The 17503-nt window shown below is 27.9% G+C and overlaps 1 protein-coding gene across 2 annotated transcripts in view; it reads right to left on the reverse strand.

The window, feature by feature from the left end:
- Positions 1-4596: 4596 nt before the first annotated feature.
- Positions 4597-17503, reverse strand: part of LOC119609752 (receptor expression-enhancing protein 1) — a 55263-nt gene continuing 42356 nt past the window's right edge. Inside the window, exons 9-10 of one of the 2 annotated variants that reach the window (XM_037964658.1) lie at positions 5102-5630; positions 4601-4784 (exon numbers count right to left, since the gene is read on the reverse strand). In XM_037964658.1, the coding sequence (XP_037820586.1) occupies positions 5115-5630 (516 nt within the window). In that variant the 3' untranslated portion in view covers positions 4601-4784; positions 5102-5114. Of the gene's footprint in view, positions 4785-5101; positions 5631-17503 lie in introns of both variants that reach the window. The other variant, XM_037964666.1, reaches the window with a different exon arrangement.

The following is a 17503-nucleotide window of genomic DNA, read 5'->3' on the forward strand; positions in this document are numbered from 1 at the left end:
CCATCGATAGACCAGAAATATTTTGGGAACCATTATAAAACATAACAAAGATTTTTTGAAGCTGGGTAAAATATTGAATTTTTTCTTTAAAACTGTCTAGCTCACAAATGGACAACACTTAAACGAAAATATTTTGGGTAACATCATATTACATAACAGCGAATATTTTGAGGTGGATAACTCAAGCACCATTTTTTGTGAGTCGGTCTAATGTACATATATTACTTTTTTTAGATTAGTTGTTAAATCTATTATTTTTTCTACTATTTTAATTTCAATTATTTCAATAAAAACTATAAAATTTCATTTTATTTAGATTTATTTTTATAGATTTTATTTTGGTGAGTATACAAATAGAAGAAGAGAAAACTCATCTTATAGAAGACGAGAATACTCATCTTCTAGAAGAAGAGAATACTCATCTTCTAGAAGAAGAGAATACTCTTCTTTTAGAAGAAGAGAGAACTCATCTTCTAGAAGAAGAGAATACTCTTCTTTTAGAAGAAGAGAAAACTCATCTTCTAGAAGATAAGATAGGAACACTTCTAGATGATACTGTGTAGTCACTTCAAGAAGTGACTTCCTAGTTACATCTAGAAGAGTCCTTGGCAATACCTTACTTTCAAGAGTCATCTAGAAATTTCTTCTGCGGGTCTTCCAGAAGTATCTTCCACGTTACTCTTAGACGTTCCCCAGCTCGGCATCAGTTCTTCCCGACTGGTGACAAGAATTCTTATACTTCCGCAACATCGCTGGCGAGCTTTTAGCACGTTTGGAAGTTTCATACGGGTAACTTCCGCAATAGAAAATGTTTGTAGGGATTATTGGTTCTTTTTTACTACCACAGAACCTGTTTCTTGCACACACACTTTGCTGATTTTCGGCTCGAATTTAACTCGAATTCAACTCGTTTTCCACTCACTCGTAAGCGAGTTGAAAAAACAAAAACATGTAACTATCGCTTACGAAGCGAATACAAAACACATAAAACTCTAATTAAAATTGTGCTCGCGTGTTGAAAAATAAAACTCGCGATTTTGAATTTTAAAACGAGCGATATAAATAAAATAGCGATCGCGAGCGATATTTTTACCTACCCTGAATATACGGTACTCCTATTTTTTTGAACAGTTTTTTGAACGCAGCTGTATGTGGCATAGTGTATTTTAAAATTAAATTTTGTATGTAAGCAATTATAAAATAAAACTCACTTACTTACGTTAAAATTGTAGATTGTGGACCTATAATAAATAGTCTCTATCTGTCATTTTCATGAAAATAACATTTTGAAGGCAAAATATCCAGCAAACTATCCCGAATCAGTGACATAAATTTCAAAGAAAAAAAATTATTGTTTGGCTATTTTATAGCAATTTTTAAATTTCTCTTTCTTAAAAAAAGAAAATTTCTGAATGCAAAACTCTCTATTTTATTCAAAAATTGCTTCAAACTCTATTATTTTGTTTGGGCCTGCTGAACACAAATCCGCCAAAATATTTAAAATCGGTTTAATAGTTTTCGAGATATCATTTGGTACTAATTTGTTTAATTTTATTGTCGTGTTTAACCATATAGCATTTATTTTGGACCAAAACTTTATAATTTGTTGCCTTTTCAACAATTTGGTTTCTATTACTTCATTAAATTGCACAGAAAAAAGTTTGAGCATAAATATTATAAACAGCTTTCATTGACTAAAGTTAATAGTATTTAAGAATAAGTTCCTAAATTGTATGAATTTTTTCATTTTTATTTTTTTAAAAATAATCTAGAAGCCTTGACTTAAAAAATTAAATATTTTCTTTCTATTTTTCTATTTGTTAAAAAATGTTTGAAATTTTCTTTGGAAAATTTTTTATTTCTTTATGATTTTTAGATTGAAAACAATGAAAATGCGCGTAACTTGCAGGATTGTCTGAAGAATGGATGTTTAGCTATATTTCTGATGTTTTTTTATTTCATATTTTGTTTTCCAATATTTTTATTTATTTTTCATAAAAATTCGCTAATTATTATTATTATTTTATTTTCTAAAAAAATGGAACATTGGATATTTATTGCAATGTGGATATTTATTGCAATTTTTTATGAAAATAAAAGAAAATAAGTAAAAAAAAAAACAAAAAGTTCATTCATGTACAAATTCATACATTTTATGAACTTTTAATATTCCGAATGAAAATGGTTTGGGAAAAAAAAGTCATGTTCGATTCATACAATTTATTACAAAATTCATTCTAGTTATGTATTATTTTTTTCTGTGTGCATAAAATATAATATTTATTGATATTAAATCAAATAAAAAAATTCTATTTTATGAAAAACTCTCTATCTGAAGGTTGTAAAAAAAATTCATAAAAAAAAGCTCTATCTGATATGAATTTGTGAATAATTTTGCAAATAATGCAAAATTTTCAATTCTTTTTATATAACGATTTAGAATAGGGTCGTAAAAATATAGAAGAAAATATTAAAAAATCTCCTGAAAACTTGTATTATTTTAGATAAAGACTATTGAATATAGTCCCTCGATATGCTTTATGGTCTGAAATCAACTTTTTTATCAAAAAAAGATTTGTTTAAAAATTGATCTGAACTAACTGAATATCACGATGTTTAATAACTACAATTTGGCTTAGTTTCACTAATTTGAGACTCCCTAATGGGATAATTTTAAAAAAGTGATAAACGCTTAAGTAAAAAATCTTTTAATGAAATAACCATGAGATTTTTCATATTTTTTTTCGCGATATTTTCATAATTTTCAAGATATTTGAACAAATTTTATTTTCGTCAATTCTGACATTTTCTTTCAGGATTTTAAATGAAATAATTGTGAACTGAGCTTAAAATTACTTAAAGTCATCTAAATATAACAGTTTTATATTATATTTTTAATATTTACTACGAATAATGGAAATTAATCTAACTTAGGTTATATAATATACGGTACTCCTATTTTTTTGAATAGTCGAAATCTGATATGGATTTCGAAAAAAGTGAATACCAAAAAAACTAATGAGCATATAAAAAAATTCATTTGTTTTGTATTTTAAACACTTAAAAACAAATATCGTGAAAAAATATTGGATTTCTTTAAATGTTTCTTTTTAAAATTAAGCTGCACAATTATTTTTAAGTCTCACTCCTATTTTTTTGAATGCAGCTGTATGTGGCATAGTGTAATTTAAAATTAATTTTTGTATGTAAGCAATTATAAAATAAAACTCACTTACGTTAAAATTGTAGATTGTTTGCTGTTTAAGCTATTATTAGCACATTTTTATCATAGGATTTATTTTATTTCAACAAACAATTTGTCTTTGGATCTTAAAATATTATTTTGATTTTGGATTTATGTTTTTAATATCAACATGGTGATATAAAATATTTACATATAAAAATACTAATTTATTAAAACAGGCATTAATAATTAGCTTTCAATTTTTTTTTTTCTAAAACGGAAAATAAAGTATAATTTTATTAAAAGAAACATAATCATTACATCTGTTTTTTTTGCTCTTAAAAAGTGAAGAATTACAACAAACATCTTAAATTCAAATGGCCACTTTTAGCATTACATATGGTTATTGAAATGGTGTTTTAGAAGTATTTTCAAAACCTGAAGAGAAATATAATAACATTATGAAATACTGAAAACCACATTTTAGCAAATATAAAATGCTTGAAAAATATTATCAGGCTTTTATAAATGCTATCAACAATTTTAAATGTATCAACTTAAGAAAATTATTACAATAAAAACAGGGTACTATTATTTCGACAAATTTTGTGCAAATCCTGCTAATACATGCTTAGAATTAGATTTTTTTGACAGCTAAGTTGTGTATTTTCGGAGAGAGTTGGCTCTCTAGTCCACTCTATGATACACAATTTATTTTTAGTTTTCTTTTGGATTTTAATTTGTAGATTGATTTTCTTTTATTTTTCACCATAATTTTCTTCATAATCCATTTAAAATTGAAAATAAACCAAAAAGATAGGTTTCATAATACATGAATGAAAATTCTTCAATACATTTTGAAACAAATTTGATTTTGTATTAAAGACAATGAAACTCTTATATTAATACAAAGTATTGTAATGTAAAACCCCCTTATGTGATATCGTTATAATATCGTTTGGTTTATTGGGAAGTTTCAAAGCATTTCTTTAATTTTAAATGATCATAAACTTAAGGAATAATAAGCTGGTGACCTTCACATGTGTTTTGGTAAACTATACCGAAAGGTATCAAAACTTTTAACCATTTCAAAACATTAACAAAAATCGAGACATTTTATTTAATTTAGTTTCTATGTATATGAATATATAGAAAAAATAAGTGTTATTACAGTATGGGTTATATTTATTTAATTTAATTACGATGAGGGTAGCGAAGCACATTGGGTAAAGCTAGTATTTTACAGCAGAATTTTGTAATATTATACTAGAATTTAAAAAAGTTATTATAGTATCTATGAATTTATCTAAAACGTGAAAATATTATATCTGTGGTGAAAATATCGTTTTCATGCAATTGCTTAAATTATGCTTATTTCACATTTATGCTTCATTAAAAACACGCAGTTAATATTTAAATTTAATTGTTTATTTTATTTTCTATTATTAACTTTTTTCTCTATATACTAATAATTATAATATTAGTCCGATTTTAATTACTTTTCATGTTTAGCTCGTGTTTTGGCCAATGCGGTTGCTGTTATGGTTTTTTCATTCTTTTTGCTCCGTGGTAATGTTGTACAACTGGCTGACATTTTTTCCTGTAAATACGACAAAGTGTATATTATTTGTATGAATATAATGATATTATTATATAATGTATTATTTTAAACGAAATAAAAGTTTTAAACGTTTTACATGCTTAATATAAATTTGTTTGTGTGCATCAATTAAAAAGTTTTTTTATATACATTTTTTCGTTTTTTGGCATACAGCGATATTAGTAGTCACAGACATAATTGAAGCTCAGCACGAAATGTATTAGAATATTTTTTTTTGCTTGACAAATGTTATTGTTATAAGGGATATCGTTCGCATGATATTTTAATCAAGGGTAAATTTGACCACATGTATTTACCGTATCTATGTTTTTATATTTCGGTTTCCTTAAGACTGCATTTTCTTATTTGGTCTGAGTTTTTGTTAATATTTAAAGTCGGATGAGCGGCGGGAGGTTGTGGCGCTTTTCCTTTCTTATGAACATAGGCCCGTTGGGTATTGTAGTTACTCGTAGAAGATCCTTTGATATTTGTTCGAAAATTATTTTCAATTTCTTTTAAACTTGTACGCATTTCATTTAAATTAATAGATTTATGTAGTAATGAATCATTATGTGGATCCGATAATAAAAATTTCTGGTCTTCAATACTATTGTTAAAATTATTATCTTCCATATCCGATGTATAGTCCGATGCGCTTGATTTTGTTTCAAAGTATTCTTCTGTGCATTGTTCAAAATTTTCATTTTCGATATTATCTTTGTTATCTTCAAATATCAGATCCATTTCAGATTCATGATCCATTTTGTCTTTATATTCATCTTCATTTTCAGACAATTTATAGTCTAATTCATAGTTTAGCCTGTCTTCACATGTGTCAAATTCAACCTATGTTAATATTAAAAAAATATAATAAAATCCGACATTCCACTATGTAAGTTCATAAGACTTAAACTTGAATACTACAGTTAACCCATTGCTTATCACTGCATTCGCTTGGTTACAAACAAATCAACCAGTTTTATAATGCTATATTATGTATTTTACTGAGTTTTTTTTTTTTTTTTTTTGTTAAATTTGATTTTTATAATATTACTTTAGAATCTAAAGAGTAAATTGCATAAAAACATAACGGCAAACATATTTTGTTTTTCGATTTCATTTCAATTTGATGTTAAAATCTTTCTTTTGTTTTTAAGTTCAAGTTTATTTTTTGTTTTTAAGTTTATTTTTACAAGAATAAATATTGGTGTACCCCCTTGGGTACAACGGAATTGCCAATGCATATTTTATATTTGTGAATGCATACGGGATGATCCACCAAACAACATTTTTGATGAATGGGAATTGCATGACAATATTGTCAGTGAGGAATACCCTGCAGTACAACGAACGAAAGTTTGACAACGGCGATATCAACAGCCACTAAAATCTCCCACTAATGAATTTTCAAACCACTCGCAATGTTATTTACTGGTGAATTTAACATGGGAATGTGATTGAGAGTGGCCGGTTGGAATTTTTATTTACTGGTGAATTCAACATAGAAATGTAATTGAAAGTGGCCGGTTGGCACCTTATGCATAACATGTTTCCATTAATTTCACTAGTTCAAATATTCCAACAAAAGAAAAAATAAAGTAAAAAAAAGTTATTCTGAAACCGGGATAAATCTTAGTGTCTACCGATTTGTAGTTATTGACAGTTTTAAAACATTTAATTTTACTGGAAATTGTTTTCATAAACTTCATGAAAAAATTTATTAAATGTGAACTATTGATTACAATTGTGAACGTTTCGACAAAATATAACTAGTGAAAGGTGCCAATTGGAACAAAAATTGCGACCTGCGTGTAAGATACCACCGTGAGATAGGGCTACACGCCAGGTACTCACGTAAAGCACTTCGACATCCTGTACTTCAGAACTATCTATTCCAATTGTATTTCAGAAATTTTACTTCAAAATTCTTCTATAAATTTCCGAAATTCAATTAGAAAATTCTGAAATACAATTAGAATTTTCTGAAATATAACACTAGTTTGAAACATATATTTTTGAAAAGAGCTATGCCGATGCTAACGTTAGTTTAGGTAGGTTAGTGGTTAGTGTTCTAGTCTGGTAGACCGGAGGCGGTGGGTTCGATTCCCACCTGAGGCACTGGTTAAGGAGTGCACAACAGGCCCGATAGAGGCCTATGTGTACTTCTTGGGATTTGATGTATATATGTACATCCTCCTTTCAAACTAACTAAGTAACTAACTAACATAACGATTTTACTCATGATATAAAACCTACATGGATTTCTTTATTTTGGCGTTTAAGACCAGAAAAAATAAATAAGTCCAGTAAAATTTTTGAATTATTCATAAAGAAAGAAAAAGGGTTAAATTAGAAAGAAAAAAAATTATATTTAGAATTGTAGTTATTTTTTATATAAAAAATCTTATATCTTGGAATAGATGCTATTTTTATCACCCACACTTCCAAGAGTTTGTAAGAAATGAACTATGAGGTATAAATTCAGATCCGTAAGATTGTAATTCAGGAATAAAATGCCAATAAAATCTTCGAAATTTATTATTTTTTTATCTGATAAAAAGTGGGTTAATGAAAACCTAAATTTTTTTATATTATTGATTTTTTTTCTGAGTGGATTGTTAGATTCCCAAAAAAGGTGCAAGCATGATGTAATAATTAAGGTGAGAGCGTTTCGGCAACAAACACAATATTTTTTTGTTGTCTAGAGTTGGGTTTCGTCAAAATGAAATTGCTAAAATTGAAAAATTATAAACATTGGAAAGAAATAGTTTTTGTGTATTTCACAATATTACCTATAAAACCGTCCTTACATTTAGCTTGTTCCGCAGCAGGACAATGTTTTAATGCTTCTTGATCTGAATTTTCTTATTTTTCATAATTTAAAATTTTTTTGCTTTGAAAACACAAATATAATTTTTTAATTTATTTTGGCACAACCCAATCACTTTTAAATAAACAAATAAAAATGAGCTGCCTTAACGATTTCACCTTACTTAGGTGAAATCGAAGTTGATTTGGGTACAAGCACCAAAATCAATTCTCATTTTCAAATATTTTCCCAGCACTACTGAATGAAGATGGTAAATCAAAACCACTTTATTTCAAAATTTCGATGTATAGGTAAAAAATATAAAAGTTGTTAATTAACCACCGGACATAGCCCTTTCCAAAAATATATGTCTCATTCCATTAGCAAACAAAAAAGCTTAATTCGTAAACTTGTGTAATTTATTAATTTCAATTGGAAACATCTGAAATTAAATTAGAAATTTCCGAAACACAATTAGAAGTGTTTGAAATACAATTAGAAATTTCTAAAATATAATTCGAAATTTCTGAAATATAACACTAGTTTGAAAAGTACATTAGAGGTGCTCAACAAATATGAATTTTGCTTGAATGGGTCCCATTTTGTTCATTAGTGTCTAAAACCAAAGGTGACAATCGTTATCCATAAGCTAAAATACCTTTTCAGCACTACTACCGTTACCGCCTAAAATGCCGATACCGAAATAAGTCGAAATACCGATAACGCTAAAATAGCAATACCGAAATAAGTCAAAATACCACAAAATATCGTTACCGTTATTCTATTAAAAATAAAAAAATTCTCGCTATTGAAAATTTTTATTATATACTAGATTATAGTATAGACTATAGACTGTGTATAAAATAGAATATAAACTAGACTATATAGTCTGTTACAAAAAAGTTTAAAAAAATCAAAATCGACTTTTTGATTGATTATGATGCACTGTATCGAAATACATTTTCTTGGTAAATTTTACATTCCTGCAATTAAAATCAACGTCCTTATCAACGAAATTGTAAAAGATTATGTTTTAAAAATACCTTAAAATTCATTAAAATTTTAAAATTCTTTTGAATTTTTAACTTCGAGATTGTAAAGTGTCGTAAGTTGGTATCAAATAAAACAACAATGCACTTTGAACGAATCCTTGTGATTTCGAGCTTATTTTAGAATTTTTTCAATGAAAAATGCCAATTTTCGAAAATCTTTATGAAAACAAAAAAGCCTTATGCCAGCCAAGTTTTGGCCTATTTGAGCAACACTCTATGGGAAGTTTTAACAAAATTAAATGTTTATGTTTATTCCATTTACGTAGAAATGAAAAGATTAGTTAGGACGTGTTCTGTAAGTATTAAACGACAGACCCTCAATCACTATGCTTCTAACCGTTGACCTTTCAAAACAAATGGACCTTTCAAAACAAATGGTACAAAAGAAAAACAACATTTCAGTGTTGTTTACTTTACAGTTTGGCTAATCCTGAACAGAGGTTGTCCTCGGCTTCTTCAAGACCCAGTTCTGGAGATTCATAGCACCATCTCTTCATCTTACCGGAACTGTAAGCGGAGCAGAACTTACTGGCTTCTTCCATTTTTCTCTCTCCTTCTCGATATTATGAGCTGCAAGTTCACGTTTTTCATCAATCTTTGTATCGTTATTGGCTGCACATTCGTCGAGAACAGTAGCAATAATTCGATTTTGGACCAAATCAATAGGTCTGTAGTCTAATAGGAGTTCTTTCGGACTAAAATCGGAATTTATGCAATTGTAAATCCCAATATTTCGGCTCACTTGTAGTGGTTCGTAGGTAATTCAGGATTATTTGATTGGCCTGCACAACTTGGCCGTTGGCCTTCGGGGTTCGCATAGCAGCCTTTATATGTTGAATATTGGATTTATCACAATAATCCAGGAATATTTTTGAAGTAAACGCAATTCCACGATCGGGTATTATTCTTTTGGGCAGACTAAAATATCCTGTTAACACGTTCAGTACATTTATAACTGGTGCTGTCTTCGTATTTCTCACAGCTTTTACGGCAGTATATTTGGTAAAACCGTCGAATATAGCCAGTATATGTGTATTTCCCCTTTTTTTCAATATGAATTTGACGAAACGGTAACGGCTCTAATTGACCGTAGTGTAGGACGCCTTCTAGTTTACCACCTTTCTAGCTTACTTACTCCTTGACCTATTTCCGCATACGATCAAAACAAAAAGTTTGTTTTATTCTCTCCAATATCTTTTCGAGGACATAGTGTCCAACATCGTGGAATTGGGAACAACAATTTAAGCCCAGTTTCCGTCTTTCTGTAGAGAAGTTTTGGAGGCTTATACAACATAATTTTGCATTCTTCTAAACTTAAACCTTTTTAAATTTACGTTTCGATAAAATCTTCTAGAGAAAGCTATATTTCCAACAAGGTAAAGAGATTTTAACTTCGCATCTTCCTTCAGTATTGCTGATTTAGGTCTTTGCCCTTTTTTAGACACTTACAATCAACTTAGAAACAAATTCAATAATATAAAATTTTGTACTTTCTTATAACCCATTTACACTACAACGAAATCTAGTACTTCCCAATCAGAGATGGGGTAATATCGTTCTCGTATCGGAAACGATAGTATTTACGGACTAAATTGTACCTTTCCTTATAATATCGTTTTTCCATGAAATTATAATATCGTTTTTCGCTATCATAATTTCCAAAAATAACGATAGTAAAATCGCCTTTTCCAGCTTTTATTCTGAATGCTCTTTTGTTATCAAAATCTCATTTTAAAGGATATTTAACTAAATATTTCGCTAAAGTAAAATAACAAAAGCCTGAAAAAGAAAAGATTGCATATATACATTCTTAGATATCTTCATAGCATCATATTTTTCATAAAATCTGCGTTGTCATTCAAATACCTGAATTTCTTTTAGTTTTATATTATTTATCTAAATTAAATTGATTTTATTTGAATTTTCTTAACAGCTTTTCATGAAAATTTTGTATTTAAATTATTTTTATGTTTGAAATATTTTTCAAATGTTTGTATTTTTTATTGGAAACAAAATGTATTAAAACGATATTATAATAATATCGTTTTCAATTATAAAATATGATATCATAATCGCCCTAAAAAAGTAATACCGTTTTCGCTATCATATCGTTCTTTGGTTTATTGGGTTATGAGATTTCGAGCCAAATCTAGTTGATGTTAACTATATTTCCCATACAAAACAAAATCTACTAACGTCTACTTCGTAACTAGATTTCGTTAAAATCTACTCAAAACCTAATAGTTTTTAGTGATGCAACTCTGTACTAAAAATACTACATGCACAAGAAAAAAGAGAACAAAAAAATTAAAATGTCGACAAATTATTTTAAATTTTAAAAACATGAATTAAAATAACATATGTTATATTTAAACACCTATTTTTTATAAATAAAATAAAAAATAAAATATTGCATTTTTATTTTTATTTTTCATATCAAACATATTTTCAAGAAATATGTATTAGAAAAAAAGAAATCTTCCTAAATGTCAAAAATAGTAAGTGAAAATGGTCTAGATTTGTAAAAAGATTTTAAATGAAATCTACTAGACTTTATACCAGATTTTATTTTTTTTTTTATCAGATTTTTAGTATTTTTTTTTTGTTAGAATTCTCAATAAAATCCACAAAAATATTGAAAGAGTACATACGTAAATAGGAAAGTACAAGAAAGTACATAAAAAACAAAGTCTCCAAAAAGATGAATATATAAAACCAAGATCAACATTCAAAAATCCAAGAAAAAACAAGTAAGAAAGTATAGTCGGGCGTGGCCGACCATATGATACCCTACACCAGTTATGAATATTAAATGTGATTTATTTTTCATAATAAAGCATTTATCTTCAATATTCCCTTGTTCCGATACATTTAAGCAATTTATGGATGAAAAACTAATTTTCTGAAAGAGGCTTTATATGGGGGCTAGGGGCAAATATGGACCAAGCCCGATAAAATTTTGTGGATATATTTATATTTACATAATATTTTATTGTACTGAATTTCATTGCGATATTTGTGTTTATAAGTTAATTTGGGACATTCAAGTAATTTTCTGAAGGGGACTTTGTATGGGAGCTAGGGTCAGATGGGGCCCGATCTTTATGAAATTTGGCAGGGTCATCAAGACTTCTATAAAACTTAGTTGTGTCGTATTTTATCGATATATCTGTATATTTAACATAATTATGAGCTCAGAAGCCCTTTTCGGGGGGACCTGTTCTATGGGGGCTAGGTGAAATAATGGACCGATTTTAACCATTTTCAATAGGCTTCGTCCTTGGGTTATATAACGTGCGTGCCAAATCATCCAATTATCTTGAAAATTGCGACCTGTACCTTGCGCACAAGGTTTACATGGACAGCCAGCCAGACGGACGGACGGACATAGCTTAATCGACTCAGAAAACGATTCTAAGCCGATTGGTATACTTTAAGGTGGGTCTAGGACGAATATTTTTGTATGTTACAAACATCAGCACAAATCCAATATACCCTCCCCACTAAAGTGGTGTAGGGTAAAAATATCTACAGGAAAAAAAATTATTCCATTCACCAACACAATGTCAACTGAATGCGTAAACGTAATCGAAATGCAAAATAGGGGTGACTATCTGCAAATTAAATATCAAAAGAATATATTCTTTGACGCTTCAACCAAATGTCCAAGATCAATACTCCAATCAACAACTCCAAGGATATACGATCATAATACAACCATAAAATTTAAGATGACAGAACAAAAATTGTAATAAAGAAATATAAAATCTAAAAATAAAAAATAAATAGTTCTTTTTGAGCTATAGTGCATTATTTTTTCATTGCAATGACATTTTCAAATCTTAATATTTTTAACTCCAATATAGATAATGTCGAATTTTATCTTTCTTATATTAGCTAAAAATACATAATTAATTTCTGCTGCATCACATATCACAGCCTCACTCTCTGGCCCATAGTGCAACGTCCACCTATCCGAAATTTCCGATGGGGTCATATTTCACAATTATGATTATAATTTGAAAAAAATTAGTCGATATAGTCCACAAAGTCAGGAAAATATTTCGACTAAATATCATTGCCATTAGCCTACGACTTCAACTAGTTCTAATATACCAAACGACTTTAATTTGTTTCCAATATTAATGTAAACCATAGTGTTTTTTCAAACATTTTTACAAAATATTTAAAAATAAAGTCTGATTTTAATAAAATTTAGTTGAAATATTACTCTAAATATGTGACCACAAATTTGTTCGAATTATAATCATAAATATGACCTGCGATACTATCTGAAATTATGGATAGACATACATTACACTATGGGTCATAGAGCGAGTTTGAGATAAGTTTGAGCATATAACGTAAAAATTAGTACAATCTATATTATATATATTAAGATTTGAAAATATTAGTGCAATGAAATAATAATGCAATATTGCTCGAAAACAACAAATGATGCACGAGATATTTTCGATGACTTTTAATTCCTTATTAATTATGCTAAGGAGAAGCTATGTGCCAATTTTCATTTAGCTATCTGAAATTCCCCAGATTGCTCATTTTTTTGCCTAATTTTCCTGGGGTAGTAAATAGAAAATAAAGACCAAATTTCCAAAAAAGGACCTTGTTAAGCCAGCAATTTGTTCTAGTATTCTAAAATCAAAATCTGTTTTTACAAGTGGTAAAATCAATGGCAAAATTCATGGAGAAGAATGGTTTGAAAATCGATGTTACCATCGATTAGCATAGACAGAGAGATACTATTAAAAAATTATATAAATATGATATACAAGAAAATGAAAACTACATGCAAAACCTATTAGAAATTGTGAAATTTTATTATATGCAGATGACACTCTAATATTTACAGAAGCAGAAACAGAGGACAAGCGGACTTAAAAATATTAATAAATGGATAAAAACTAATAATATAAAATTAAAAGATAATTAAACTAAAATAGATAGAATGAAATAATAATAGAAAAAGTTAAGCATATAAAATATTTAGGCATCATAACACCGTCCGACACTCAAAATTAGACACGAACCGGATGATATACGTCTGAAACTATAAATTTAATGGATAAAAACTGCGTTTTTAGTTTTTCATTTAGTGATCCTGTGTCCTTTTTAAAGGACTTCAAAGTTTTAAAAAGTACATTTTTCAAAAAATATTTTAAAATACTTCTACTGATCAAACAATGCTTAATTTAGTGTCAAGCGAACAAGAAGAGTTGGGAAATATTTCGTGTTATTTTTATTTTATTCTGTTAGGATCTAAAGATGAAAAAATGTCTTTCAACATTTTTTTGAAAAAATTATATTGAAAACCTAAATAGATATTAAAGGATAAACATTTTAAAAGACATTTTTGACATGTCAGTAAAAAACAAATATTATACAAAATATTTCCGAACTCTTCTTGTTCTCTTGGCATCAAATTCAGCATTGTTTGATCAGTAGAAGTATTTTAAAATATTTTTTGAAAAATGTACTTTTCAAAATTTTGAAGTCCTTTAAAAAGGTCACAGGATCACGAAATGAAAACCTGAAAAGGCAGTTTTTCTCCATTAAATTTATAGTTTCAGACGTATATCATCCGGTTCGTGTCTAACGAAATTTTTCTCTTTTTGTCGTACGGTGTAATAGATAAATTAAAAAACTATATCGAATTTATATGCAAAAAAATAGGAAGTAAAATTGGATTTTTCAAAAGAATGCGAAATAAAATAAATTTAATAACAGTAATAAATATATATACAATACTATTATAAAAACACATTTTGAATATGGGTCAAAAATAATTATACTCCTGCTGTACAGAACAACAACTAAACAGACTCCAAAAACTACAAAATAAAGCAATGCGCGCTGAATAGATGAGATGTTAAATGCACTAAAATGGTTAAGTATCAAAAAAGAATGGAACTAAATACAACAAAGTAGAAGGCTGGCTTAAGCAACCGACTTATTGGAAAAAAAATAATAATAATCCCGTAATTAATTTTTAAATTAAATTTGCAAGTGCCCGTGCATTTGAAACTGAATACCCTATTCTGTTGTTTTTATAAACAACAAAATAGAAGTTGTTTTTTGTTTTTATTTTTCCATTAGGTACAACTTCATTTAGAGTTGGAAAACATCCATCCAAATGTACTCACTGTTATTGTTGGTGTTTTGTCAAAACTTTAATGTTTTGTGCATGATGCATTTTGAATTCTTATTGAGTTTATAAAATAATTATTTCATAAGACATTTTTAGTTTTCGTAAAATTTTGGGAAAGCTTTCCTGGTGAGATGGCTTAAGCAACCGGCGAAATACGCATATAAACTAGCCTCCCCACAATCAATACGTTACAGCGAATTTAAAATTTAAAAACTGGTGTTGAAAGCACGCTAAAAAAGTCTTTAACTTATTTGAAAAAAATTATAAAAATCAGATAATCAATTTTTAAATTAAATAAAAAAGGATAAGACGAAAGGCGCCAGAATATCTAGAACAATTGAGATATGTAGGAGATGTGCAACCATATAATTTACGAAATAGACAAGATTTTAGAATTCTACGGGCAGAAGAATTGAAATAAGAAAAGTATTTAAAATACTACTAATACATAAATAAAAAATAAAAATTTGTATTAATATTTATGTAATCTAACACTCCCAACGTCCCGTGGACCAATTTTTTGTATGAATACCTCTCAAACGATGCGTCTTAATGTACTACATACGAGAAAAATAAAAAACAATATTTTTGAAAAGGTCCTTAGTTCCCTACCTGCAATTGAAAATCTTGATCTCATTACAATTCATATGTTCAAAAATAATTTTGTGCAATCTTTTCGAAATGGGTGTCAAAAATTTCGTAATTTTGAGTTTATCGCGAGAAAAATAATTAAAATTTTTGTTAGTGTATTTCTGGTTCACAAAACGACTTTTATTGTATTATAAGGTGCATATAAATTTCAAAAAATCCTAAAAAATTCTGACTAAACCAAATGCCAAACTATTTTTGAAATATTTTTCTAAAAATTACGACAATTTTGACACCCATTTCGATAAAAAGCGAAAATAATATTCTTCTCCAACCCACTAAAAATCACATTGTGGAACAAAAATATTCTATAAAAATTAAAAATATTCTATAAAAAAAAATTTTAAAATTATTTTTGCTGTAAACAGCAGAAAATTAGGGAATTTTTGAGACCCATTTTCAAAAAATCCAAGCTGAAGAAAATATATTTTGGGATACATTACATTACTCATGTTATGTCATATTATGACATAACAGGGTATATTTTGTGAAGCATTTTTTGCATTGGTCTAATGTACATATCGTCGCCTAAATCGCAAACAGCCCTAACTAACTAAAAACTCAAAATCGCGCTGGTAGAAACAAACTTTTCAATTTAAATAGTTTTTTGCTTCTCTGTTTGCGTTATATGCGACGATATGTATATTTAACTATAAATTAACTAACATTATCGAAAAAATATAGAGCCAGATTTATAGATAGATAATGGATATAAATTGCATTTTTTATCAAATGAATATGAATAATATACTATTTACGAACTTCTGAAAACGGGTTGAGAAAAAAGTAATATTCTAAGTACTATTTATTACAAAAATTAAAAAATAACAAATTGAACTAAACAGAACAAATAATTCATAAGTGGAATACATCACTTATGAATTATTTGTTCTGTTTAGTTCAATTTGATATTTTTTAATTTATTTTGAAGGAATTAAAAACTAAGTCTCTCAAGTATGTTTATAGTAGTAACTTAATCTCAACAAAAATTTTGTTATGACTTGTACTTACACATCAACTTACATTTTAATGTTTTCTATATACCGTCTGCATTATATTAAAGTACTCTAATAATGAATTACATATAATCATATAGCCAGTACATACATATGTATTTATTATGATTTTTGCCATTGTATTTAATCTCACTTTGGCAACTTTTTTACACACACACAAAATAACTAAATCTCTATTTGTAAGTAATTATTTATGTACTTATTTGTAAGCAAGCGCTTAAAAAGAACTAGTTAAAATTCCAATTTATGTATGAGTAGAGAAATGTTTTATTAGCTTTTTAACCCAATACTTTAGAATGTTTTGCTGGGATGGTTACTTTAGTTAATTCAATGGAGTATAAAGCCAAAAACTTATGCTTCTAAATTATTTTCCGGAGACTGATTTTAAACAATTATTCTTTAAAATATTTAAAGAAGAATTAAAATAATATGAATTAATTCTAGAATTATATTATTATTATTTTTTGTTTTAAATAGCGAATAAAACAATTTTTTGAAGTGTATGTATTTTTAGTACTTCTTTTTTCGACTCTAAAAGTTTGTTGGCAAGTATTAAAAAACTCAAATTGTCAGGAAATTCCACGTTGGTACAGAGAGAGAGAGCCCTCCAACCGAACTATACCTTTATATAGGAAGTAGAAGCCCCTGACAAATTATAAATCAAATGTTTTATTTGGTCGAGAGACGCAACTCGGTCGAAAAATTGGCAACAAACACAAGCATGACCGTCCCCAAAAAATAATGGCGAGGACGAAAGAGTTGTTCCTCAACTCAGACCTGAACTACGATTGTTTAGTAGTCTTTTAAAAAATAAAATATGTAGGAATACCTCTTATTCAAATAACAAATATTTTTTTGGAATTGTCTTCAGTTCACTACCAACGATTGAAAATCTTGACAGTATAATTTTCTTTTTTTTTTTTGAGCTGATTACGGAAAAAAATTTTAATATTTTTTTTTTGTTTATACAGAAAAATATTTAAAAAATTGTTTGGAATTAGTTTGGTCCATATAAATGCCAAAAT

Source organism: Lucilia sericata, unplaced genomic scaffold (assembly GCF_015586225.1).
Source record: "Lucilia sericata isolate MDLA Ls3-8-SP2 unplaced genomic scaffold, ASM1558622v1 Contig000025F_arrow, whole genome shotgun sequence".
NCBI lineage: Eukaryota > Metazoa > Arthropoda > Insecta > Diptera > Calliphoridae > Lucilia > Lucilia sericata.